This window comes from Anomaloglossus baeobatrachus, chromosome 1 (genome assembly GCF_048569485.1).
Source record: "Anomaloglossus baeobatrachus isolate aAnoBae1 chromosome 1, aAnoBae1.hap1, whole genome shotgun sequence".
Taxonomy (NCBI): Eukaryota; Metazoa; Chordata; class Amphibia; order Anura; family Aromobatidae; genus Anomaloglossus; species Anomaloglossus baeobatrachus.
In genome coordinates this window covers 17,385,436-17,411,275 of record NC_134353.1, presented here as the reverse complement: position 1 = coordinate 17,411,275, position 25,840 = coordinate 17,385,436, and the positions used below count along the sequence as shown (strand labels likewise).

Sequence of the window (25,840 nt, the reverse complement as noted above, 5' to 3'; positions counted from 1 at the left end):
CGGTTGCTGTGCGGTGTGGGCTGCGGTTGCTGTGCGGTGTGGACTGCGGTTGCTGTGCGGTGTGGGCTGTGGTTGCTGTGCGGTTGCTGTGCGGTGTGGTCTGCGGTTGCTGTGCGGTGTGGTCTGCGGTTGCTGTGCGGTGTGGGCTGCGGTTGCTGTGCGGTGTGGTCTGCGGTTGCTGTGCGGTGTGGGCTGCGGTTGCTGTGCGGTGTGGGCTGCGGTTGCTGTGCGGTTGCTGTGTGGTCTGCGGTTGCTGTGCGGTGTGGTCTGCGGTTGCTGTGCGGTGTGGGCTGCGGTTGCTGTGCGGTGTGTGTGGTGGCTGCAGTTGCTGTGCGGTGGGGGCTGCGGTTGCTGTGCGGTGTGGTCTGCGGTTGCTGTGCGGTGTGGTCTGCGGTTGCTGTGCGGTGGGGGCTGCGGTTGCTGTGTGGTGTGGTCTGCGGTTGCTGTGCGGTGTGGTCTGCGGTTGCTGTGCGGTGGGGGCTGCGGTTGCTGTGCGGTGGGGGCTGCGGTTGCTGTGCGGTGTGGTCTGCGGTTGCTGTGCGGTGTGGTCTGCGGTTGCTGTGCGGTGGGGGCTGCGGTTGCTGTGCGGTGTGGTCTGCGGTTGCTGTGCGGTGTGGGCTGCGGTTGCTGTGCGGTGTGTGTGGTGGGGGCTGCGCTCGCTGCTCTCCTGCCTCAGTATCTGGGGTAATTTCTGTGAATATGCCGTCACCCTGATGCCTTTGATGGTGTCACCTGTAAATTGGACATTTGCATTAACTATAAATAACATGAAAGCTGCCGCCATCCAGTGCTGAGATCCTCCACAAAGCCGCTCTAATTCCTTCATCATGCCGCTCACACACAGCTGCGGGCGGGGAGCGGAGAAGGGACTTTTTTTTACTTTTTTTCTTGAGTTTACTTCAACTTTTTTTTTTTTACAGCTGTGACCGCAGATGTTTTTGGGGTGTTAAGTGGGTGGGGGGTCACGGTGAATGGTCCGGAAACGAGGCAGGATTTACACCATGCTGGACTCTCCAATAGGAACTGAGACTAATCTGGAGTCGTTCATCACGTCTGTGGCTCAATAGAGCCAGGCTGTGGTGTAAAGCATGGCGGACGGATATGTGTGTGTGTATATATATATATTCGGCCCCCTTGAACATTTCAACCTTTTCCCACATTTCAGGCTTCAAATATAAAGATAAAAGTTTTGTAAAAAATAAATAACTGAAAATTGGTGCGTGCAATATTATTCATCCCCTTTACTTTCAGTGCAGGAAACTCACTCCAGAAGGTGATTGAGGATCTCTGAATGATCCAATGTTGTCCTAAATGACTGATGATGATAAATATAAGCCCCTGTGTGTAATCAAGTCTCCGTATAATGCCCCTGCTCTGTGATAGTCTCAGGGTTCTGTGTAAAGCACAGAGAACATCATGAAGACCAAGGAACACAACAGCCAGGTCCGTGATACTGTTGTGGAGAAGGTTAAAGCCGGATTTGGTTACAAAAAGATTTCCACAACTTTAAACATCCCAAGAAGCCCTGTGCAAGCGATCATATCGTAATGGAAGGATCATACCACTGCAAATCTACCAAGACCCGGCCGTCCATCCAAACTGTCACCTCACACAAGGAGAAGACTGATCAGAGATGCAGCCAAGAGGCCCGTGATCCCTCTGGATGATCTGCAGAGATCTACAGCTGAGGTGGGAGAGTCTGTCCATAGCACAACAATCAGTCTACACTGCACAAATCTGGCCTTTATGGAAGAGTGGCAAGAAGAAAGACATTTCTCAAAGATATCCAGAAAAAGTGTTGTTTAAAGTTTGCCACAAGCCACCTGGAGACACCAAACATGTGGAAGAAGGTGCTCTGCTCAGATGGAACCGAAATCACACTATGTGGGCACAATGCCAAACGATATGTTTGGTGTAAAAGCAACACAGCTCATCACCCTGAACACACCATCCCCACTGTCAAACATGGTGGTGGCAGCATCATAGTTTGGGCCTGCTTTTCTTCAGCAGGGACAGGGAAGATGGTTAAAATTGATGGGAAGATGGATGGAGCCAAATACAGGACCATTCTTGAAGAAAACCTGTTGGAGTCTGCAAAAGACCTGAGACTGGGACGGAGATTTATCTTCCAACAAGACAATGATCCCAAACATAAAGCAATATCTACAATGGAATGGTTCACAAATAACCGTATCCAGGTGTTAGAATGGCCAAGTCACAGTCCAGACCTGAACCCAATCAAGAACCTGTGGAAAGAGCTGAAAACTGCTGTTCACAAACGCCTCCATCCAACCTCACTCAGCTCCAGCTGTTTACAAAGAATGGGCGAGAATTTCACCTCTCCATGTGCAAAACTGATAGACACATCCCCCAAGAGACTGTGCTGTAATCGCAGCAAAAGGGGGCGCTACAACGGATTCACTTACAGGGGATGAATAATATTGCACACCCCAAGTTTCAGGTATTTATTTTTTTATAAAAGTTTAAAATAAGCAATAAATTTCCTTCCTCTTCACAATTGTGTCACTTGTTGTAGATTCTTCACCAGAACATTCACATTTTTATCTTTATGTTTGAAGCCTGAAATGTGGGAAAAGGTTGAAAAATTCAAGGCGCTGAATACTTTCGCAAGGCACATATATGTGTGTGTATATATATATATATATATATATATATATATATATATATATATATATAGTATATATAATTTTTTTTATATATATATATTATTTTTTTTTATATATACAATATATATAAATTTTTTTATATATATATTATTTTTTTATATATATATATATATATATTTTATATATAGATTTATATATTTTTAAAAAAATATATATAAAAAAAAATTATATATATAAAAAATGTTTTTATATATATTAGTTTTTTTTTTTATGTATATATATATATATATATATGTATGTATATATATATATATATATATATATATATATATATTTATGTGTATATATGTATAACTAAAATAAACTACAAAATAAAGTAAACAGGGTGTACATAAATAATGTCTCCAAGGTGTGACAGTGTGGGAGTCTCACGTAGGGAGAACTGAGCCAGTGCAAACAAATGAGTTTTTGACTGATTTCATTGGGTAAAAAAATGCTGCAAAAGCGCAGATAGAATTGACGCTGCGGATTATTTTCTGCGCCAGATCTGCAAGTCACCAATAACGGCGCTGACACTTCGGGATCCTCACTGACTGCTGGCGTCAGGATTCCCTTCAGATTGGGACAAATCTGCACTCAAAAATGCATCATAAAATGATATAAAGCTGCATTGTGTGCACAGAGCCTAAGGCAGGAGGTGAGTAGGTGCAGACATTGCTGGCTTGGTGTTCTCAGCCGGGTGCCGTCATGGTGGGGGTTGGGATTGCTGTGACAGGAGCCCCCTGTGGTGGCTGCGGGGAGAGGGCACAGACGTTGCGGCTGTCACCCAGCATCTCGTCTCCCTGAAGCCACCGCGTCACCCCGCGCCCGCCACTCAGCAAAGATTATCCCTATAAATATCCTCTACACCGGTCCTGACACCCATAATATCTGCCACAAGCCCCCTCTGCTCCTGCTGCCCCCACATCCACAGTCCTGGGATGTCACTGGCTGAGATTCAGGCGTCGTTCTGCCGTGTGACTGTAAAGAGGCGGCCATGTGAACAGCGGCGTAGACGGCAATGCGCACAGGTTGTGTCTGTGCAATGCTCGGATAAAGCCCGGACTGCAGACGTCTGAGCGAGCCCTCCGGACAAAGTGAGGCTTTTATAGGACAGGATTGCTGAGATACGGCCGAAGAAAGTGACCCGTCATCACCAGTCCATCAGCCGCATGGACACCGCGGTCACCGGGAGCCGGCCGCTAATAACAGACATGGCTGCCCCGGGCGCCGGGGGGAGATTCTGCAGCTGCCGGAAGCAAATTCTCATCATTGAATGGGGTTACTCAAGAAGAAGCAACGCAGTGCTGTGAGTCTGGGCTGACCATGAGCTCAGATTATACAGTATGTCACAAAAATGAGTACACCCCTCACATTTTAGTAAATATTATATATTTAATGGGACAGCACTGCAGATCTGACCCTGTGATACAATGTGCAGTGTCAGTGCGCAGCTTGTATAACAGTGTAAATAACTCATCACAGCCATTAATGTCTAAACCACTGGCAACAAAAGTGAGTAGACCCCGAAGTGAAAATGGCCAAATTATGCCTAGTATCCCTCCCCAATGTCATGTGACTCATTAGTGTTATGAGGTCTCAGGTGTAACTGAAGGAGCAGGGGTGTTACATTCGGGGTTATCGCAGTCACATACCCTCTCGTACTGATCACTGGAAGATCATCATGGCTCCTCGTGGCAAAGAATTCTCTGAGGATCTGAAGAAAAGAGAGTTGTTGCTCTACATGAAGATGGCCGAGGCTATAAGAAGATTGTCAGCACCCTGAGCTGCAGCACGGTGGCCAAGACTATACAGCGGTATAACAAGACAGGATCCACTCAGAACAGAACTCATCATGGCCGACCACACAAGCTGAGTGCACGTTCTCAGCGTCATATCCAGAGATTGACTTCTCAGAATACACGTATGAGTGCTGCCAGCATTGCTGCAGAGGTTACAGGGGTGGGGGGTCCGCCTGTCAGTGCTCAGACCATATGTCACACACTACAGAGGTTACAGGGGTGTGGGGGTCCGCCTGTCAGTGCTCAGACCATACGTCACACACTACAGAGGTTACAGGGGTGGGGATCCGCCTGTCAGTGCTCAGACCATACACTGCAGAGGTTACAGGGGTAGGGGGTCCGCCTGTCAGTGCTCAGACTATACACTGCAGAGGTTACAGGGGTGGGGGGTCTGCCTGTCAGTCCTCATACCATACACCGCAGACTGCAGAGGTTACAGGGGTGGGGATCCGCCTGTCAGTGCTCCGACCACACGTCACACACTGCAGAGGTTACAGGGGGGGGGCACCTGTCAGTGCTCAGACCATACACCGCACACTGCAGAGGTTACAGGGGTGGGGGGTCCGCCTGTCAGTGCTCAGACCACACGTCACACACTGCAGAGGTTACAGGGTTGGGGGGTCCGCCTGTCAGTGCTCAGACCATACACCACACACTAACAATAAGGAATAACGTTTGGAACACCATTCTAAGTCTGAACTGGGTGCAAAAACCTAAAAAAACATCACTATGGGGAGATAAGGTATGCACACCAGTGACTATGGAAGGGGAATACATGGAATAGCAGAAACTGCTGTGTGAATACTGACATGAAAAATCCAATAGCTATATGTAAGAGTGAATATGTGAAAAATGGAATCTGCATTACTGCCATGAACATATGAATCAAGAGAAATTTAGCTACTGAATTGATCAATGCAATAGAGCCCCAACACTACGCCAAAGTATTTCTCTACGTTGGGGTCCCTAGCTTGTGTGTGTCCTCTCATGCAGTTAAAAAAACTTTTGCACCCAGTTCAGACTTAGAATGGTGTTCCAAACGTTATTCCTTATTGTTAGTAGTTTTTCGTTTGTGAACCCTCCCCACTCACACCTATTGCCAATCCATATCATACGCATAAATAGCCGGGGTCTCAGCCTCCCATACACGGTAAGTTTTTTAACTGCATGAGAGGACACACACAAGCTAGGGACCCCAACGTAGAGAAATACTTTGGCGTAGTGTTGGGGCTCTATTGCATTGATCAATTCAGTAGCTAAATTTCTCTTGATTCATATGTTCATGGCAGTAATGCAGATTCCATTTTTCACATTTTCACTCTTACATATAGCTATTGGATTTTTCAAGTTAGTATTCACACAGCAGTTTCTGCTATTCCATGTATTCCCCTTACATAGTCACTGGTGTGCATATCATACACCACACACTGACAGGGGTGAAAGGTCCGCCTGTCAGTGATCAGAGGTTACAGGGGTGGGGGGGTCTGCCTGTCAGTGCTCAGACCATGCGCCGCATACTTCAGAGATCATTTAGAAATTCTTATGAAGCCAATGCCATTGGTATATTTTACAACAATAAGGTTGTAAATATCTTCAGACAGCTCCCTGGTTTTACCCATCATCAGTTGTTTCTTGTGTGGCTCCTTGGTAATGAGACGCCTTTTTATCGGCCATCAGTTCCAGCTGATATTGTTTTTCACTTAGTGGCCGGATTGCTTTCTAATTACTGATTGATTTCAGCAGGTGTCAGGACTTTCCAGCGCTTTGAATCCATTTTTATGTATTCAATACTTTTCCCCTGGGTCTTTTCTCATCATTACAAACAATTTATGGACCTCTATGGTGATTTCTTTGCCTGTGTGGATTGGATGGGTTGTTACCGACATTTGGTGAGAAATTCATGTCAATAGCAGCTTTAGAAATATATTTACTTATAAAATGTATTTCACCCACTGTATATAGTGTCCATCACATTGTACTGCCATATACTGATACTGAAAATTACACACCTATAGGGGCCTAATAATATACAGTATACACAACTGTCATATAGTGACACCATATAGTGTCCAGAGTGATATAGAGGACAGCTAATAATGCCATACACCTAAATCAAACTTTCTGCTGTGGTGTATGACGCCATTGTCTGCCGTGTTATGTGATGTCATCGCCCGCCGTGGTGTATGACGCCATTGTCTGCCGTGTTATGTGATGTCATCGCCTGCCGTGGTGTATGACGCCATTGTCTGCCGTGTTATGTGGCCTCATCGCCCGCCGTGGTGTGTGACGCCATTGTCTGCCGTGTTATGTGATGTCATCGCCCGCCGTGGTGTATGACGCCATTGTCTGCCGTGTTATGTGATGTCATCGCCTGCCGTGGTGTATGACGCCATTGTCTGCCGTGTTATGTGGCCTCATCGCCTGCCATGGTGTATGACGCCATTCTCTGCCGTGTTATGTGGCCTCATCGCCCGCCGTGGTGTGTGACGCCATTGTCTGCCGTGTTATGTGGCCTCATCGCCCGCCGTGGTGTGTGACACTATTGTCTGCCGTGTTATGTGATGTCATCGCCTGCCATGGTGTATGACGCCATTGTCTGCTGTGTTATGTGGCCTCATCGCCCGCCGTGGTGTGTGACGCCATTGTCTGCCGTGTTATGTGGCCTCATCGCCCGCCGTGGTGTGTGACGCCATTGTCTGCCGTGTTATGTGATGTCATCGCCTGCCATGGTGTATGACGCCATTGTCTGCCGTGTTATGTGGCCTCATCGCCCGCCGTGGTGTGTGACACTATTGTCTGCCGTGTTATGTGATGTCATCGCCCGCCGTGGTGTGTGACGCCATTGTCTGCCGTGTTATGTGGCCTCATCGCCCGCCGTGGTGTGTGACGCCATTGTCTGCCGTGTTATGTGATGTCATCGCCTGCCGTGGTGTGTGACGCCATTGTCTGCCGTGTTATGTGGCCTCATCGCCCGCCGTGGTGTGTGACGCCATTGTCTGCCGTGTTATGTGATGTCATCGCCTGCCATGGTGTATGACGCCATTGTCTGCTGTGTTATGTGGCCTCATCGCCCGCCGTGGTGTGTGACGCCATTGTCTGCCGTGTTATGTGATGTCATCGCCTGCCGTGGTGTATGACGCCATTGTCTGCCGTGTTATGTGGCCTCATCGCCTGCCGTGGTGTGTGACGCCATTGTCTGCCGTGTTATGTGATGTCATCGCCCGCCGTGGTGTGTGACGCCATTGTCTCCCGTGTTATGTGATGTCATCGCCTGCCGTGGTGTATGACGCCATTGTCTGCCGTGTTATGTGGCCTCATCGCCCGCCGTGGTGTGTGACGCCATTGTCTGCCGTATTATGTGGCATCATCGCCCGCTGTGGTGTGTGACGTTATTGTTTTCTCTGGTGTGTGATGTCATCACCTGCTCTTGTGTGTGTCATGTTATTGCCGTTATGTGTGATGTCATCGTCTGCTGTGGTGTGTGATGTCACTGTCCATCGTGTTATGTGATGTCATCATCTGCTGTGGGGTGTGATGTCACTGTCCATCGTGTTATGTGATGTCATCGTCTGCTGTGGGGTGTGATGTCACTGTCCATCGTGTTATGTGATGTCATCATCTGCTGTGGGGTGTGATGTCACTGTCCATCGTGTTATGTGATGTCATCATCTGCTGTGGGGTGTGATGTCACTGTCCATCGTGTTATGTGATGTCATCGTCTGCCGTGGTGTGTGATGTCACTGTCCATCGTGTTATGTGATGTCATCATCTGCTGTGGGGTGTGATGTCACTGTCCATCGTGTTATGTGATGTCATCGTCTGCCGTGGTGTGTGATGTCACTGTCCATCGTGTTATGTGATGTCATCATCTGCTGTGGGGTGTGATGTCACTGTCCATCGTGTTATGTGATGTCATCGTCTGCCGTGGCATGTGATGTCACTGTCCATCGTGTTATGTGATGTCATCGGCGGCCGTGGTGTGTGAGTCTCCTTCGCTTTGTGCAATAATGTTGGCTGATTCGGGGCTGTGGTCTCCTTCGCAGTTGGAGAACTTCTCAGCGCTCTCCTGGTGCTCGGAGCAGACGTGTATCTTATTTCCTCTCTCTCCTCTCTCTCTACAGGCCGATGTGGCAGATCCCGTTTTGTACGAGTGATCCACTGACGTGACAGCTCCCCGGTGCTATCGCTTCCATCACCCCACCCTCTGACTACAGAGATGAGCCCTTCTTGGCACAGACTGTTAAAGTCTTGCTCTCCCCGTAGTGTTGACCCATCCAGAGTCCCCGGCACACCATGACCCTCCGCGCCATCCCGCTGGGTTTAGGGCTGACGGACCAGCACTCTCCTCTGAGCTGAGGCATGGCCTCTTTGGATCTGCCCTATCGGTGTCCAAGGTGCGGAGAACACAAACGTTTCCGGAGCCTGTCCTCCCTGAGGGCCCACCTGGAATATAACCACACCTACGAGACCCTCTATGTCTTATCAAAGACCAACAGCATCTGTGACGCCGCCGTCTTCCCCTTGACCAGCGAGACGGCCTTGCTGACCCCTGCCCATCGTAGGGAGGTCTTTGAGAGTACGTCTTTCCAGGGCAAGGAGCAAAGGTTTACACGGGAATTAGTCCAAGCCGAAGACTGTAGCCAAACATCAACGTGTCTCACCCAAGAGGTGGAGAGCCCACTCGGTGAGATTTTTACCAAGACGACCATGGCATCCCACTCCCCTCCCCCGGCCGCAGTGGCAGCAGCTGCGGCAGCTTCTGCAGCTGTGGACGCCGCCTATGAGGAAGGTTTGGCCAGATTGAAAGTCAGGGCATTCGAGAAACTGGAAGTGGACAAGCGCCTGGAGAAGCTGACCGAGGAGGTAGAGCAGAAAATCGCTACTCAGGTGGGACGGCTGCAGGTGGAGCTGGAGAGGAAGAGCTCGGAGCTGGAGAAGGCCAAGCAGGAGAGCGTACGGCTGGGGCAGGAGAAGCAGGAGCTGGAGGACCGTGCCTCGGAGCTGACCCGGCAGGTGGACGTCAGTGTGGAGATGCTGGCCTCTCTAAAACAGGACCTGGTGCAGAAGGAGCAGGAGCTAACCAAGAAGCAGCAGTAAGTCCACCACCTACTCATAAAAGGGTCCTCTGCTAGGTGCGGGGAATACTGGGGGTGAACGGTGCAAACACACACATAATAATAATAATAATAATAATAATAATAAAAAAATGTTTATATTTATAGCGCCAACATATTCTACAGCGCTTTACAATTCAGAGGGAACTTGTACAGACAAAGACATTACAGAGTAACGCAACTCAACAGATACCAAGAGGAGTGAGGGCCCAGCTCACAAGCTACAATCAATGAGAAGTGATGGGCAAACCCGAGCTGTAAAGTGCGAGGTCCGTACCAGACACCTAGTGTCTGTATACAGACCCCAAACACGGACTTCTCAGGGTAGTCAGTGTTACTATTCAGGTTCGGCCACCCCTATTAAAATAAATTTTTAAAAAAGGAAGTACAATGGCAATTAAAGCAGGACAATTCTACTTACCGAGTTTTGGCACGGCTGTCACGCTGCTTCCAAGTCTGCTCATTAATCTTATGAATATTCACTGGTTCCCCCTCCCACCCTCTGTGATTGGTTGCAGTCATACTGCACCCTCCCCCTCTATGCCGGCTTCTGTAATTGGTTGCCCTCACACTATCTGTCTGGGTTCCCGAAGTGGAGTGCAAAAATAAATAAAAAGTTGGAAAAAATGGCGTAGGGTCCCCCATATTTGGATACCCAGCTCAGATATAACAGACAACTGGAGGCTGCCGCCCCCAGCTGTGTGTTATATTGGCTGTGTATCAAAATATGATGGACTCCACACAATTTTTTTTTTTTTTAAATTATTTAAATAAATAAATAATAAAAAAAGTTGTGCGATCTCCTCCAATTTTGATACAATTTAGGATAAAACAGACAGCTGGGGGCTTGTATTCTCAGGCTGGGGTGGCCCATGGGTTTTGGGCCCTCCTCAACCTAAAAATAGCAGCCCGCAGCTGTGAGGTAAATCCGGAGATATGACGATAAATCATGATATTCAAGTTATGTCAGGAAGCCCTCTCCTGGTGTCACCCCCCTTTCCTTCACACAACTCCTTCAATCAGAAAATTTACCATAGGGATAAACGGTTTGTTTAGCAGATAGGTGTCAAAGGAACTGGTCTGTGTTCCACTTACACCTCCAACAGCCATCTCCTCTGATATGGAGATTAGTGTTCTCTCAGGCCTCTAAAACAAAGAGAGAGAGGAAGAGCCCCTGGGAGCTGTGTCCGCTCATCAAAGAAAGTGGACAGTGACCTGGCAAAACCAAAAGGGAGCTAGTCACCACAGGAGAGCATACTGCTGGCTCCGTAATATCATACCCAGTTATGATATTACCGTGCGTCTCAGCCATACACCCCCTACATCGTTAGAATCGGGACTTCGAGCCGAATCTGTGCATATCCTCGGAGTGTATATGGCACCCTGGGGCGGCGAGATATAGAGAACTGCTAGTAGGAGTCCGGTAAATGAGTCGTGCTTGGACTCAAAATGCAGAGGGGACCCGGGCGGATCTGATGGCACCAGAACCGTCCCGATCGGACCTCCCAGTCCGGAGTTGCAGGTAATAGCCCCTTCTGGGATATTACTCTGACTCCATGCAGGGGGAGTGGCAGTGCTTCCCTGTGAGGTCACTAAGGTAGGAGGGGACCTGGATTTGCCCAGGTTGATAACCCTACTTCGGCCATTTTCCAGTGTTCTTTTGCTCGGGGGCCTGGTTGGGAAAGACCTGTGAGGGAGATCCTGGAAACCTGGTCCACGGCGCCCCCCTGTGGCCAGACGCACAAGGTAACTGCTGGAACTGTGTATGCCTGTTTGTAAACCATGCTTTATCTGTAACTGTACTCTGACATAACTGTATTTTCTGTAGATTCCCTATTGTATATATTGTAGTTTCTAGTGTGCTTTAGGCTGATTAAATTATATAATTAATCTTGGGCTGTTCTGTTATCTCGATCTTGAATCCCACGTCTGTGTGTTCGGCTAATAGTTACCGTGAAGCGGTTGGTGGCAGCGAGTTTGTGCCAAGGATTATTGTGGGGAGGCCAGTGAGATTCGGGGAGATTTTATATATTCCGCCCGCGGAGGTCGGGGGAATATATACCCTACTCTCACCGGGGACCCTTCAATAATCGGCATAAGTAGTATAGCGGCCTCCTTGCTTATTGTCGGGCAATTCCATAATTGGCCTGACTATAAGAGGGGCGCTAGAGAGCGCATCACGTGCTCTGTCTGTCGGTCGGGAGGTATAAAGGAGGGGTGACCCCCACTTGTTACCCCCCGATTGTGACGTACTGGTAGCCAGCGCGGGGGATTTCTGAGTGACCCCCCCGGTGGTTCGTGACATATTGGTGGCAGCGGTGGGATCGCAGCCAACCCAGAATTGGCGCAACCATTAGATCCGCCAATCCTGGCACTTGCCTGGCTCATCCCAATTGCCCTAGCTAAGTGGCAATCAGGGTAATATAAGGGGTTAATGATAGGTGTGATTTGTCAAAAAAATCACAGCTGTCATCAAGCCCGAGGTTAGTAATGAATTAACACAAAACAGAGAAAAATTATTTTTAAAAAGCAAAAAATCACAAACCCTACCCTCTTTGGTCAATTTATTAACCTTCAAAACACCGCTGATGTAATTCACACCATGACGTCCCATGATGATCCTGGCACTGCTACATCCTGAGGTCACATTAGAAAATGTGATTTATCACTGCGGCGTCCTGGACATACTGACGAAGCAGCAGTTATGAGAGCGGTGATATCAGTGAGTTCACCTAAAGTCACAGCTGTCAGTTCCCACGGTACCCCAGCGGTGACCTTAGGTGAATTGACCTCTAGTTAACTCATTGAACTCAATGCTGGATTAGGCTGTGTGCATATTGAGTATTTGGTTACACACATTTCTGCACCAAATCTGCATCTCCTGGCAGAAAAACGCTCCAAAAATGTGATATTTTTTGACGCATTTTTGATGCGTTTTTCTGTCAGGAGATGTAGAAATTTCTACAACCATATACTCAAACTGCACAAATAGCCTAATCTAGCATTGAGTTCAATAAGATCACCCGAGGTGAGTTCACTGAGGTCAATAAGTTCACCTCAGGTGAGTTCACCTGAGATCACAGCTTGGGTACTGTGGAAACAGGCGATTGTGACCTCAGGTGAACTCACTGACATCACCACTCTCACAGCTGCGGTTCCGTCATTGTTTCCCACCGGCCACAGTGATCGGTCACATTTTTTAATGTGACCGCGAACTGCGATTTTAGGATGTAGCAGGTCCGGGATCGTTGTTGGACTTTGTGGTGGGAATTACGTTGGACCTTGGCGTGTTCATAAATTGGAGAAAGAGGGTGTTTTTATTTGTTTTTTAGATAAATGATTTTTATTTATGTGTTGTGTTTATTTTGTTTTTACTTACACGATTAGTAATGGGGGTCTCAGAGACCCCAACCCATTACTAATCCACGGCATCGTGGCAGCTGTGAATTTTTTTACAAATCCCAGCTGTTATTAACCCCTTATTTCACCCCGATTGCCACCCCAGCAGGGTAAACGGGATGAGCTGGGTCAGTGCCAGGATTGGCACATCTAATGGATGAGTCAATTCTGGGGTGGCTGTCGGCTGCTCTTTTTAGACTGGGGAGGGCCCAATATCCATGTGCCTCCCCAGCCTGAGAATACCATCCTCCAGGTGTCCGTTTTATCTTGGCTGAGTATCAAAATTGGAGGGCAACCCACATTGTTTTTTCAAATTTATTTATTGAAGTAATTAAAACAAATGGGGTCCTTCATATTTTGATATACAGCCAAGATAAAGCACACGGCCTCTATCCATCCGCTTATATGCATTGGCTATCAAAATATGGGAGACCCTGAACTATTTTTTTCCAATTACAGTGCCTTGAGAAAGTATTCAGCCCCTGTGAATTTTTCAACCTTTTCACACATACAGATAAAAAGATAAAATGTTAATGTTCTGGTGAAGAATCAGCAACAAGTGACACAATTGTAAAGCTGAAGGAAATTTATTGCTTATTTTAAACTTTTTTAAAAAATAAATAACTGAAAATTGGGGAGTGCAATATTATTCATCCCCTGTAAGTGAATCCTTTGTAGCGCCCCCTTTTGCTGCGAGTACAGCGGCAGTCTCTTGGGGTATGTGTCTATCAGTTTTGCACATGGAGGGGTGAAATTCTCGCCCATTCTTTGTAAACAGCTGGAGCTGAGTGAGGTTGGATGGAGGCGTTTGTGAACAGCAGTTTTCAGCTCTTTCCATAGATTCTCGATTGGGTTCAGGTCTGGACTGTGACTTGGCCATTCTAACACCTGGATACGTTTATTTGTGAACCATTCCATTGTAGATTGTGCTTTATGTTTGGGATCATTGTCTTGTTGGAAGACAAATCTCCGTCCCCGTCTCAGGTCTTTTGCAGACTCCAACAGGTTTTCTTCAAGAATAGTCCTGTATTTGGCTCCATCCATCTTCCCATCAATTTTATCCATCTTCCTGTCTCTGCTGAAGAAAAGCAGGCCCAAACCATGATGCTGCCACCACCATGTTTGACAGTGGGGATGGTGTGTTCAGGGTGATGAGCTGTGTTGCTTTTATCGTTTGGCATTGTGCCCACATAGTTTGATTTCGGTTTCATCTGAGCAGAGCCCCTTCTTCCACATGTTTGGTGTCTCCCAGGTGGCTTGTGGCAAACTTTAAACCACACTTTTTATGGATATCTTTGAGAAATGGCTTTCTTCTTGACACTCTTCCATACAGGCCCGATTTGTGCAGTGTACGACTGATTGTTGTCCTATGGACAGACTCTCCCACCTCAGCTGTAGATCTCTGCAGATCATCCGGAGGGATCATGGGCCTCTTGGCTGCATCTCTGATCAGTCTTCTCCTTGTGTGAGATGACAGTTTGGATGGACGGCCGGGTCTTGGTAGATTTGCAGTGGTATGATGCTCCTTCCATTGCAATATGATCGCTTGCACAGTGCTCCTTAGGATGTGTAAAGTTGTGGAAATCGTTTTGTAACCAAATCCGGCTTTAACCTTCTCCACAACAGTATCACGGACCTGCCTGTTGTGTTCCTTGGTCTTCATGATGTTCTCTGCGCTTTACACAGAACCCTGAGACTATCACAGAGCAGGGGCATTATACGGAGACTTGATCACACACAGGGGCTTATATTTATCATCATCAGTTAATTAGGACAACATTGGATCATTCACAGATCCTCAATCAGCTTCTGGAGGGAGTTTCCTGCACTGAAAGTAAAGGGGATGAATAATATTGCACGCCCCAATTTTCAGTTTATTATTTTTTACAAAAGTTTAAAATAAGCAATAAATTTCCTTCCTCTTCACAATTGTGTCACTTGTTGTTGATTCTTCACCATAAAATTTAAAATTTTTATATTAATGTTTGAAGCCTGAAATGTGGGAAAAGGTTGAAAAATTCAAGGGGCTGAATACTTTCGCAAGGCACTGTATGAGGCTATAAGGGAATCACATCCAGTTTCATGTCCAGCCTTAGACTGGACACTGCTGAGGGTTTGTTACAGTAGTATACACTACAGATAATCCTCTGTGAGCGGCAGGGCTCTCTCGCCGGAGCTGACAGTCTGTTACAGTGTATCAGTCTACGCTGCCGTGTAGCTCACACAGAATTTTCTATGCCGCATACAATTGTTACAGTCCCTAAGCTGTAAGAAGTTTACGGCTCTGGGATGTAAATAAGAATGTTCCCATTCACTGACAGCAAGCAGACATGATATTCTGAATGTTTTTTCTATGGTAACACATTATTTTCAGACAATTATTAATAGAAGAGATATCGCACTAGTTATAGGACATAAGTGACTATATCGGGGGTTAATTATAGACCCCCGTATCTGGCGGAGCCGGCGCTACCACCACGGTCAGGACAATGGCCGCCTCAGAGGGACACAGAGACCATTATACTGTATACACTGGAGATGAAACTTAGAGAACAACACACAATTTCCTAAATGTTGCGGTCATTGTGTCGTCCTATGTGATTATCTCCTCACATGAGGAAACTCGCAGGATTTTCCACTTATTTCATAAAGTGAATTTATTGTAAAGCAAATAATAAAAATGTAAACGAGATAAATGTAAGAGACACAGATCACAATTAGAGAACACTTTCAGCTCCTGCAAGATATTGGTGTTAATCAGCACCAGGTGCTAAGTACCTTCATTATCTGACAATCCCTATGTAACCGGCGCCTAACTTTCCAGTTTACACTGACTTTGCCGTTCCAAAGGGACTGAAACCCTCCGGCAGCAGGTTGTGCAGATGAAGGCCAAAGGGGCGACCCTATCAGCCATAGCAAGAGAAGTTGGTCATTCCAAGTCTGTGATTTTGAGAATATTCCATCTTTACAACATCACAAACTCTTTCAAGACCCCCAAGAAGGCTGATCACCCTCAAAGTACAAATGTAAAAGAGGACAGGAAAATGTGCAGAATCTCCATGGGTAATCATTTCACCACTGCAGCTGGAATTGCTGCCAGTTCAGCACTCAGCAGGGTAAGGATCTGTCTCATCATACAGTGTCACGACGTGTAAGAGCATTTGGATTGAAAGCCGACTCTGCAGTGACCAAACCTCTCATTAGCAGAAAGAATCACAAGGCTAGACTCACCTTTGGTGAGGAGCATGTTGTGTGGACAGAGGAGAAGTGGCCATAGGTCATTTTACTGATGAAAACAAGTGTAAGTTATTTGGATCTGATGGGAAACATTGGGTTCAGCAACAAATTGGGGAAAGACTGAACCAAAAGTGTGTTAATAAGTCAGTGAGCAGCGGTGGAGGAAGGGTCATGGTTTGGGGACTGTTTTCTACAGCAGAAGTTGGATCTCTCACACAGGTACATGGCAGAGCGAATACAAGTGTGGATCAGAACCTTTTTCACTACACGTGGTTCCTTACTTGTGTCCATCACTCAATCAGCAGCAGTTGTCATGCAGGACAATGCTCCCTGTCACACAGCAAAACGGAAAAAACGTGGAAAGCAGATCCTGAATACAATGAAATGGCCACAGCCCAGAGTCCTGATCTAAACCCAAAAGAAAACCTTCGGAAAATCCTTGGTGACAAAGTTATGGCCAAGAAACCCACAACAGTCAAAGAACTGTGGAAGAGCCTGGAAGAAAAGTGGGCCAAAATCCCCCCAGAGCAGTGTGTGAGACTAGTGATGTCTTGTGGAAGAGACTGGAAGAAATATGGGCAAAAATCCCCCAGAGCAGTGTGAAAGACTAGTGATGTCCTGTGGAGGAGACTGGAAGAAGAGTGGACCAAAATCCCCCCAGAGCACTGTGAGAGACTAGTGATGTCCTGTGGAAGAGACTGGAAGAAGAGTGGACAAAATCCCCTCAGAGCAGTGTGAGAGACTAGTGATGTCCTGTGGAAGAAACTGGAAGAAGAGTGGGCCATAATCCCCCCAGAGCAGTATGAGAGGCTAGTGATGTTCTGTGGAAGAGACTGGAGGAAGAGTGGACCAAAATCCCCCCAGAGCAGTGTGAGAGACTAGTGATGTCCTGTGAAAGAGACTGGAAGAAGAGTGGACCAAAATCCCACCAGAGAAGTGTGAGAGACTAGTGATGTCCGATGAAAGAGACTGGAAGAAGAGTGGGCCAAAATCCCACCAGAGCAGTGTGAGAGACTAGTGATGTCCTGTGGAAGAGACTGGAAGAAGAGTGGACCAAAATCCCCCCAGAGCAGTGTGAGAGACTAGTGATGTCCTGTGGAAGAGACTGGAAGAAGAATGGGCCAAAATCCTGCCAGAGCAGTGTGAGGGACTAGCGATGTTCTGTTGAAAAGACTGGAAGAAGAGTGGACAAAATCCCCCCAGAGCAGTGTGTGAGACTAGTGATGTCTTGTGGAAGATACTGGAAGAAATATGGGCAAAAATCCCCCAGAGCAGTGTGAAAGACTAGTGATGTCCTGTGGAAGAGACTGGAAGAAGAGTGGACAAAATCCCCCCAGAGCAGTGTGAGAGACTAGTGATGTCCTGTGGAAAGAGACTGGAAGAAGAATGGGCCAAAATCCCCCCAGAGCAGTGTGAGGGACTAGCGATGTTCTGTGGAAGAGACTGGAAGAAAAGTGGACAAAATCCCCCCAGAGCAGTGTGTGAGACTAGTGATGTCTTGTGGAAGAGACTGGAAGAAATATGGGCAAAAATCCCCCAGAGCAGTGTGAAAGACTAGTGATGTCCTGTGGAGGAGACTGGAAGAAGAGTGGACCAAAATCCCCCCAGAGCAGTGTGAGAGACTAGTGATGTCCTGTGGAAGAGACTGGAAGAAGAGTGGACAAAATCCCCCCAGAGCAGTGTGAGAGACTAGTGATGTCCTGTGGAAAGAGACTGGAAGAAGAGTAGGCCAAAATCCCCCCAGAGCAGTGTGAGAGACTAGTGATGTCCTGTGGAAGAGACTGGAAGAAGAGTGGGCCAAAATCCCCCCAGAGCAGTGTGAGAGACTAGTGATGTCCTGTGGAAGAGACTGGAAGAAGAGTGGGCCAAAATCCTACCAGAGCAGTGTGAGAGATTAGTAATGTCCTGTGGAAGACACTGGAAGAAGAGTGGGCCAAAATTCCCCCAGAGCAGTGTGAGACACTAGTGATGTCCTGTGGAAGAGACTGGAAGAAGAGTGGGCCAAAATCTCCACAGAGCAGTGTGAAAGACTAGTGATGTCCTGTGGAAGCGACTGGAAGAAGAGTGGACAAAATCCACCCAGAGCAGTGTGAGAGACTAGTGATGTCCTGTGGAAGAGACTGGAAGAAGAATGGGCCAAAATCCTGCCAGAGCAGTGTGAGGGACTAGCGATGTTCTGTGGAAGAGACTGGAAGAAGAGTGGACAAAATCCCCCCAGAGCAGTGTGTGAGACTAGTGATGTCTTGTGGAAGAGACTGGAAGAAATATGGGCAAAAATCCCCCAGAGCAGTGTGAAAGACTAGTGATGTCCTGTGGAAGAGACTGAAAGAAGAGTGGACAAAATCCCCCCAGAGCAGTGTGAGAGACTAGTGATGTCCTGTGGAAAGAGACTGGAAGAAGAGTAGGCCAAACTCTCCCCAGAGCAGTGTGAGAGACTAGTGATGTCCTGTGGAAGAGACTGGAAGAAGAGTGGACAAAATCCCCCCAGAGCAGCGTGAGGGACTAGTGATGTCCTGTGGAAGAGACTGGAAGAAGAGTGGACAAAGTCCCCCCCAGAGCAGTGTGAGAGATTAGTGATGTCCTGTGGAAGAGACTGGAAGAAGAGTGGACTAAATCCCCCTAGAGCAGTGTGAGAGATTAGTGATGTCCTGTAGAAGATACTGGAAGAAGAGTGGGCCAAAATCCCCCCAGAGCAGTGTGAGAGACTAGTAATGTCCTGTGGAAGAGACTGGAAGAAGAGTGGGCCAAAATCCCCCCAGAGCAGTGTGAGGGACTAGTGATGTCCTGTGGAAGAGACTGGAAGAAGAGTGGGCCAAAATCCCCCCAGAGCAGTGTGAGAGACTAGTGATGTCCTGTGGAAGAGACTGGAAGAAGAGTGGACCAAAGCCCCCCCAGAGCAGTGTGAGAGACTAGTGATGTCCTGTGGAAGAGACTGGAAGAAGAGTGGATCAAAGTCCCCCCAGAGCAGTGTGAGAGACTAGTGATGTCCTGTGGAAGAGACTGGAAGAAGATTGGGACAAAATCCCACCAGAGCAGTGTGAGAGACTAGTGATGTCCTGTGGAAGAGACTGGAAGAAGAGTGGACAAAATCCCCCCAGAGCAGTGTGAGGGACTAGTGATGTCCTGTGGAAGAGACTGGAAGAAGAGTGGACTAAATCCCCCTAGAGCAGTGTGAGAGATTAGTGATGTCCTGTAGAAGATACTGGAAGAAGAGTGGGCCAAAATCCCCCCAGAGCAGTGTGAGAGACTAGTAATGTCCTGTGGAAGAGACTGGAAGAAGAGTGGGACAAAATCCCCCGAGAGCAGTGTGAGGGACTAGTGATGTCCTGTGGAAGAGACTGGAAGAAGAGTGGACCAAAATCCCCCCAGAGCAGTGTGAGAGATTAGTGATGTCCTGTGGAAGAGACTGGAGGAAGAGTGGGCCAAAATCCCCCCAGAGCAGTGTGAGAGACTAGTGATGTCCTCTGGAAGAGACTGGAAGAAGAGTGGACCAAAGTCCCCCCAGAGCAGTGTGAGAGACTAGTGATGTCCTGTGGAAGAGACTGGAAGAAGAGTGGACCAAAATCCTCCCAGAGCAGTGTGAGAGACTAGTGATGTCCTGTGGAAGAGACTGGAAGAAGAGTGGGCCAAAACCACACCAGAGCAGTGTGAGAGACTAGTGATGTCCTGTGGAAGAGACTGGAAGAAGAGTGGGACAAAATCCCCCCAGAGCAGTGTGAGGGACTAGTGATGTCCTGTGGAAGAGACTGGAAGAAGAGTGGACCAAAATCCCCCCAGAGCAGTGTGAGAGATTAGTGATGTCCTGTGGAAGAGACTGGAGGAAGAGTGGGCCAAAATCCCCCCAGAGCAGTGTGAGAGACTAGTGATGTCCTGTGGAAGAGACTGTAAGAAGAGTGGACCAAAGTCCCCCCAGAGCAGTGTGAGAGACTAGTGATGTCCTGTGGAAGAGACTGGAAGAAGAGTGGACCAAAATCCTCCCAGAGCAGTGTGAGAGACTAGTGATGTCCTGTGGAAGAGACTGGAAGAAGAGTGGGCCAAAACCACACCAGAGCAGTGTGAGAGACTAGTGATGTCCTGTGGAAGAGACTGGAAGAAGAGTGGGACAAAATCCCCCCCAGAGCAGTGTGAGGGACTAGTGATGTCCTGTGGAAGAGACTGGAAGAAGAGTGGACCAAAATCCCCCCAGAGCAGTGTGAGAGATTAGTGATGTCCTGTGGAAGAGACTGGAGGAAGAGTGGGCCAAAATCCCCCCAGAGCAGTGTGAGAGACTAGTGATGTCCTGTGGAAGAGACTGTAAGAAGAGTGGACCAAAGTCCCCCCAGAGCAGTGTGAGAGACTAGTGATGTCCTGTGGAAGAGACTGGAAGAAGAGTGGACCAAAATCCCCCCAGAGCAGTGTGAGAGACTAGTAATGTCCTGTGGAAGAGACTGGAAGAAGAGTGGGCCAAAATCCCCCCAGAGCAGTGTGAGAGACTAGTGATGTCCTGTGGAAGAGACTGGAAGAAGATTGGGACAAAATCCCACCAGAGCAGTGTGAGAGACTAGTGATGTCCTGTAGAAGATACTGGAAGAAGAGTGGGCCAAAATCCCCCCCGAGCTGTGTGAGAGACTAGTAATGTCCTGTGGAAGAGACTGGAAGAAGAGTGGGCCAAAATCCCCCCAGAGCAGTGTGAGAGACTAGTGATGTCCTGTGGAGAGACTGGAAGAAGAGTGGGCCAAAATCCCCCCCAGAGCAGTGTGAGAGACTAGTGATGTCCTGTGGAAGAGACTGGAAGAAGAGTGGGCCAAAATCCCCCCAGAGCAGTGTGAGAGACTAGTGATGTCCTGTGGAGAGACTGGAAGAGGAGTGGGCCAAAATCCCCCCAGAGCAGTGTGAGAGACTAGTGATGTCCTGTGGAAGAGACTGGAAGAAGAGTGGACCAAAATCCTCCCAGAGCAGTGTGAGAGACTAGTGATGTCCTGTGGAAGAGACTGGAAGAAGAGTGGGCCAAAACCACACCAGAGCAGTGAGAGAGACTAGTGATGTCCTGTGGAAGAGACTGGAAGAAGAGTGGGACAAAATCCCCCCAGAGCAGTGTGAGAGACTAGTGATGTCCTGTGGAAGAGACTGGAAGAAGAGTGGGCCAAAACCACACCAGAGCAGTGAGAGAGACTAGTGATGTCCTGTGGAAGAGACTGGAAGAAGAGTGGGACAAAATCCCCCCAGAGCAGTGTGAGAGGCTAGTGATGTCCTGTGGAAGAAACTGGAAGAAGAGTGGGCCAAAACCACACCAGAGCAGTGTGAGGGACTAGTGATGTCCTGTGGAAGAGACTGGAAGAAGAGTGGACCAAAATCCCCCCAGAGCAGTGTGAGAGATTAGTGATGTCCTGTGGAAGAGACTGGAGGAAGAGTGGGCCAAAATCCCCCCAGAGCAGTGTGAGAGACTAGTGATGTCCTGTGGAAGAGACTGGAAGAAGAGTGGGCCAAAATCCCCCCAGAGCAGTGTGAGAGACTAGTAATGTCCTGTGGAAGAGACTGGAAGAAGAGTGGGCCAAAATCCCCCCAGAGCAGTGTGAGAGACTAGTGATGTCCTGTGGAGAGACTGGAAGAGGAGTGGGCCAAAATCCCCCCAGAGCAGTGTGAGAGACTAGTGATGTCCTGTGGAAGAGACTGGAAGAAGAGTGGACCAAAATCCTCCCAGAGCAGTGTGAGAGATTAGTGATGTCCTGTGGAAGAGACTGGAAGAAGAGTGGGCCAAAATCCCCCCAGAGCAGTGTGAGAGATTAGTGATGTCCTGTGGAAGAGACTGGAAGAAGAGTGGGCCAAAACCACACCAGAGCAGTGTGAGAGACTAGTGATGTCCTGTGGAAGAGACTGGAAGAAGAGTGGGACAAAATCCCCCCAGAGCAGTGTGAGGGACTAGTGATGTCCTGTGGAAGAGACTGGAAGAAGAGTGGACCAAAATCCCCCAGAGCAGTGTGAGAGATTAGTGATGTCCTGTGGAAGAGACTGGAGGAAGAGTGGGCCAAAATCCCCCCAGAGCAGTGTGAGAGACTAGTGATGTCCTGTGGAAGAGACTGGAAGAAGAGTGGCCCAAAATCCCCCCAGAGCAGTGTGAGAGACTAGTGAGGTCCTGTGGAAGAGACTGGAAGAAGAGTGGACCAAAATCCCCCCCAGAGCAGTGTGAGAGACTAGTGATGTCCTGTGGAAGAGACTGGAAGAAGAGTGGGCCAAAATCCCCCCAGAGCAGTGTGAGAGACTAGTGATGTCCTGTGGAAGAGACTGGAAGAAGAATGGGCCAAAATCCCCCCCAGAGCAGTGTGAGAGACTAGTGATGTCCTGTGGAGGAGACTGGAGGAAGAGTGGGCCAAAATCCCCCCAGAGCAGTGTGAGAGACTAGTGATGTCCTGTGGAAGAGACTGGAAGAAGAGTGGACCAAAATCCCCCCAGAGCAGTGTGAGAGGCTAGTGATGTCCTGTGGAAGAGACTGGAAGAAGAGTGGACCAAAATCCCCCCAGAGCAGTGTGAGAGACTAGTGATGTCCTGTGGAAGAGACTGGAAGAAGAGTGGGCCAAAATCCCCCCAGAGCAGTGTGAGGGACTAGTGATGTCCTGTGGCTGCAGATGTGCTGGAGTCATTCTCAGCGACGACCGGTGACGTCCTACTGATTGTGACTGTTGTTACCTGCAGAACATTTACTGATCGTCTCTCTAATTATCAACATCGCTAATGGGGAAAATAAAGGTTTAATGTTGATAAATTTTGGATCTTTTGTAAAACCCTGCTCTAGTGGCGTGGTGCACCCCTTACCCTTCTCTAGTGGCATGGTGCGCCCCTTACTCTGTTCTAATGGTATGGTGCACCCCTTACCCTGCTCTAGTGGCATGGTGCCCCCCTTACCCTGTTCTAGTGGCATGGTGCCCCCCTTACCCTGTTCTAGTGGCATGGTGCACCCCTTACCCTGCTCTAGTTGCATGGTGCCCCCCTTACCCTGCTCTAGTGGCATGGTGCGCCCCTTACCCTGCTCTAGTGGCATGGTGCGCCCCTTACCCAGCTCTAGTGGCACAGTGCCCCCTTACCCTGCTCTAGTGGCATGGTGCCCCCCTTACCCTGTTCTAGTGGCACAGTGGCCCCTTACCCTGCTCTAGTGGCATGGTGCCCCCCTTACCCTGTTCTAGTGGCACAGTGCCCCCTTACCCTGTTCTAGTGGCACAGTGCCCCCTTACCCTGTTCTAGTGGCACAGTGCCCCCTTACCCTGCTCTAGTGGCATGGTGCCCCCTTACCCTGCTCTAGTGGCATGGTGCACCCCTTACCCTGCTCTAGTGGCATGGTGCGCCCCTTACCCTGCTCTAGTGGCATGGTGCCCCCCTTACCCTGCTCTAGTGGCATGGTGCCCCCCTTACCCTGTTCTAGTAGCATGGTGCCCCCCTTACCCTGCTCTAGTGGCATGGTGTGCCCCTTACCCTTCTCTAGTGGCATGGTGCGCGCCTTACCCAGCTCTAGTGGCATGGTGCGCCCCTTACCCTGCTCTAGTGGCACAGTGCCCCCTTACCCTGCTCTAGTGGCATGGTGCCCCCCTTACCCTGTTCTAGTGGCATGGTGCGCCCCTTACCCTGCTCTAGTGGCATGGTGCGCCCCTTACCCAGCTCTAGTGGCATGGTGCACCCCTTACCCTGTTCTAGTGGCATGGTGCGCCCCTTACCCTGTTCTAGTGGCATGGTGCCCCCCTTACCCTGTTCTAGTGGCATGGTGCACCCCTTACCCTGTTCTAGTGGCATGGTGCGCCCCTTACCCTGTTCTAGTGGCATGGTGCCCCCCTTACCCTGTTCTAGTGGCATGGTGCCCCCCTTACCCTGTTCTAGTGGCATGGTGCGCCCCTTACCCTGTTCTAGTGGCATGGTGCGCCCCTTACCCTGCTCTAGTGGCATGGTGCACCCCTTACCCTGCTCTAGTGGCATGGTGCACCCCTTACCCTTCTCTAGTGGCATGGTGCGCCCCTTACTCTGTTCTAATGGTATGGTGCCCCCCTTACCCTGCTCTAGTGGCATGGTGCACCCCTTACCCTGCTCTAGTGGCACGGTGCACCCCTTACTCTGCTCTAGTGGCATGGTGCGCGCCTTACCCTGCTCTAGTGGCATGGTGCCCCTTTACCCTGCTCTAGTGGCATGGTGCCCCCCTTACCCTGTTCTAGTGGCACAGTGCCCCCTTACCCTGCTCTAGTGGCATGGTGCCCCCCTTACCCTGTTCTAGTGGCATGGTGCGCCCCTTACCCTGTTCTAGTGGCATGGTGCGCCCCTTACCCTGTTCTAGTGGCATGGTGCGCCCCTTACCCAGCTCTAGTGGCATGGTGCGCCCCTTACCCTGCTCTAGTGGCATGGTGCGCCCCTTACCCTGTTCTAGTGGCATGGTGCGCCCCTTACCCTGCTCTAGTGGCATGGTGCACCCCTTAACCAGCTCTAGTGGCATGGTGCGCCCCTTACCCAGCTCTAGTGGCATGGTACGCCCCTTACCCAGCTCTAGTGGCATTGTGCACCCCTTACCCAGTTCTAGTGGCATGGTGCGCCCCTTACCCAGTTCTAGTGGCATGGTGCGCCCCTTACCCAGCTCTAGTGGCATGGTGCGCCCCTTACCCTGCTCTAGTGGCATGGTGCGCCCCTTACCCAGCTCTAGTGGCATGGTGCGCCCCTTACCCAGCTCTAGTGGCATGGTGCGCCCCTTACCCTGCTCTAGTGGCATGGTGCACCCCTTACCCAGCTCTAGTGGCATGGTGCGCCCCTTACCCAGTTCTAGTGGCATGGTGCGCCCCTTACCCTGCTCTAGTGGCATGGTGCGCCCCTTACCCAGCTCTAGTGGCATGGTGCACCCCTTACCCAGCTCTAGTGGCATGGTGCACCCCTTACCCAGCTCTAGTGGCATGGTGCACCCCTTACCCAGCTCTAGTGGCATGGTGCGCCCCTTACCCAGCTCTAGTGGCATGGTGCGCCCCTTACACAAAACCTGCAAATGTTCGTCAATGGAGATTACATTATTTCTGAATTTAGCGAGTGATCAGCCTTCTGTAATGCTCATCTCCAGTGTATGCGGCGGTGAGCGGCGGTGAGGCCGAGTATACATCACCACCGGAGCTCTGTGCACACAACTATCCAGCCATGCACTGTCCTCCACACTGACATGGAGCAATGGTGCCCTCCAGTGGGGAGAAGTCAGTACTGCACAATATATCAATGAGTGATGCAAAATGACATGGGCACAATCAGTGCTGGCCTCAGTGGTGTGCGACCTGTGCAGGTGTCACTACTGAACCGAAGGGCTCAGGGCTTGTACCCTGGATGCTACAGAAGACCCCCAGGTACTGACACCCCCCACTTTCCTGTATGAGGACCCCTGGTACTGACACCCCCATAACCTCCTGTATGTGGACCCCTGGTACTGACACCCCCATAACCTCCTGTATGTGGACCCCTGGTACTGACACACCCACACGCTCCTGTATGTGGACCCCTGGTACTGACACCCCCATAACCTCCTGTATGTGGACCCCTGGTACTGACACACCCATAACCTCCTGTATGTGGACCCCTGGTACTGACACACCCACACCCTCCTGTATGATGACCCCCGGTACTGACACCGCCACACCCT

General features: G+C 49.4%; 1 protein-coding gene across 3 annotated transcripts in view; it reads left to right on the top strand.

Moving 5' to 3' along the window:
* Positions 1–25,840, top strand: part of FBXO41 (F-box protein 41) — a 102,035-nt gene that overhangs the window by 51,321 nt on the left and 24,874 nt on the right. For all 3 annotated transcript variants that reach the window (XM_075345953.1, XM_075345962.1, XM_075345970.1), the window contains exon 2: positions 8,590–9,561. In XM_075345953.1, the coding sequence (XP_075202068.1) occupies positions 8,828–9,561 (734 nt within the window). In that variant the 5' untranslated portion in view covers positions 8,590–8,827. The remainder of the gene's footprint in view (positions 1–8,589; positions 9,562–25,840) is intronic.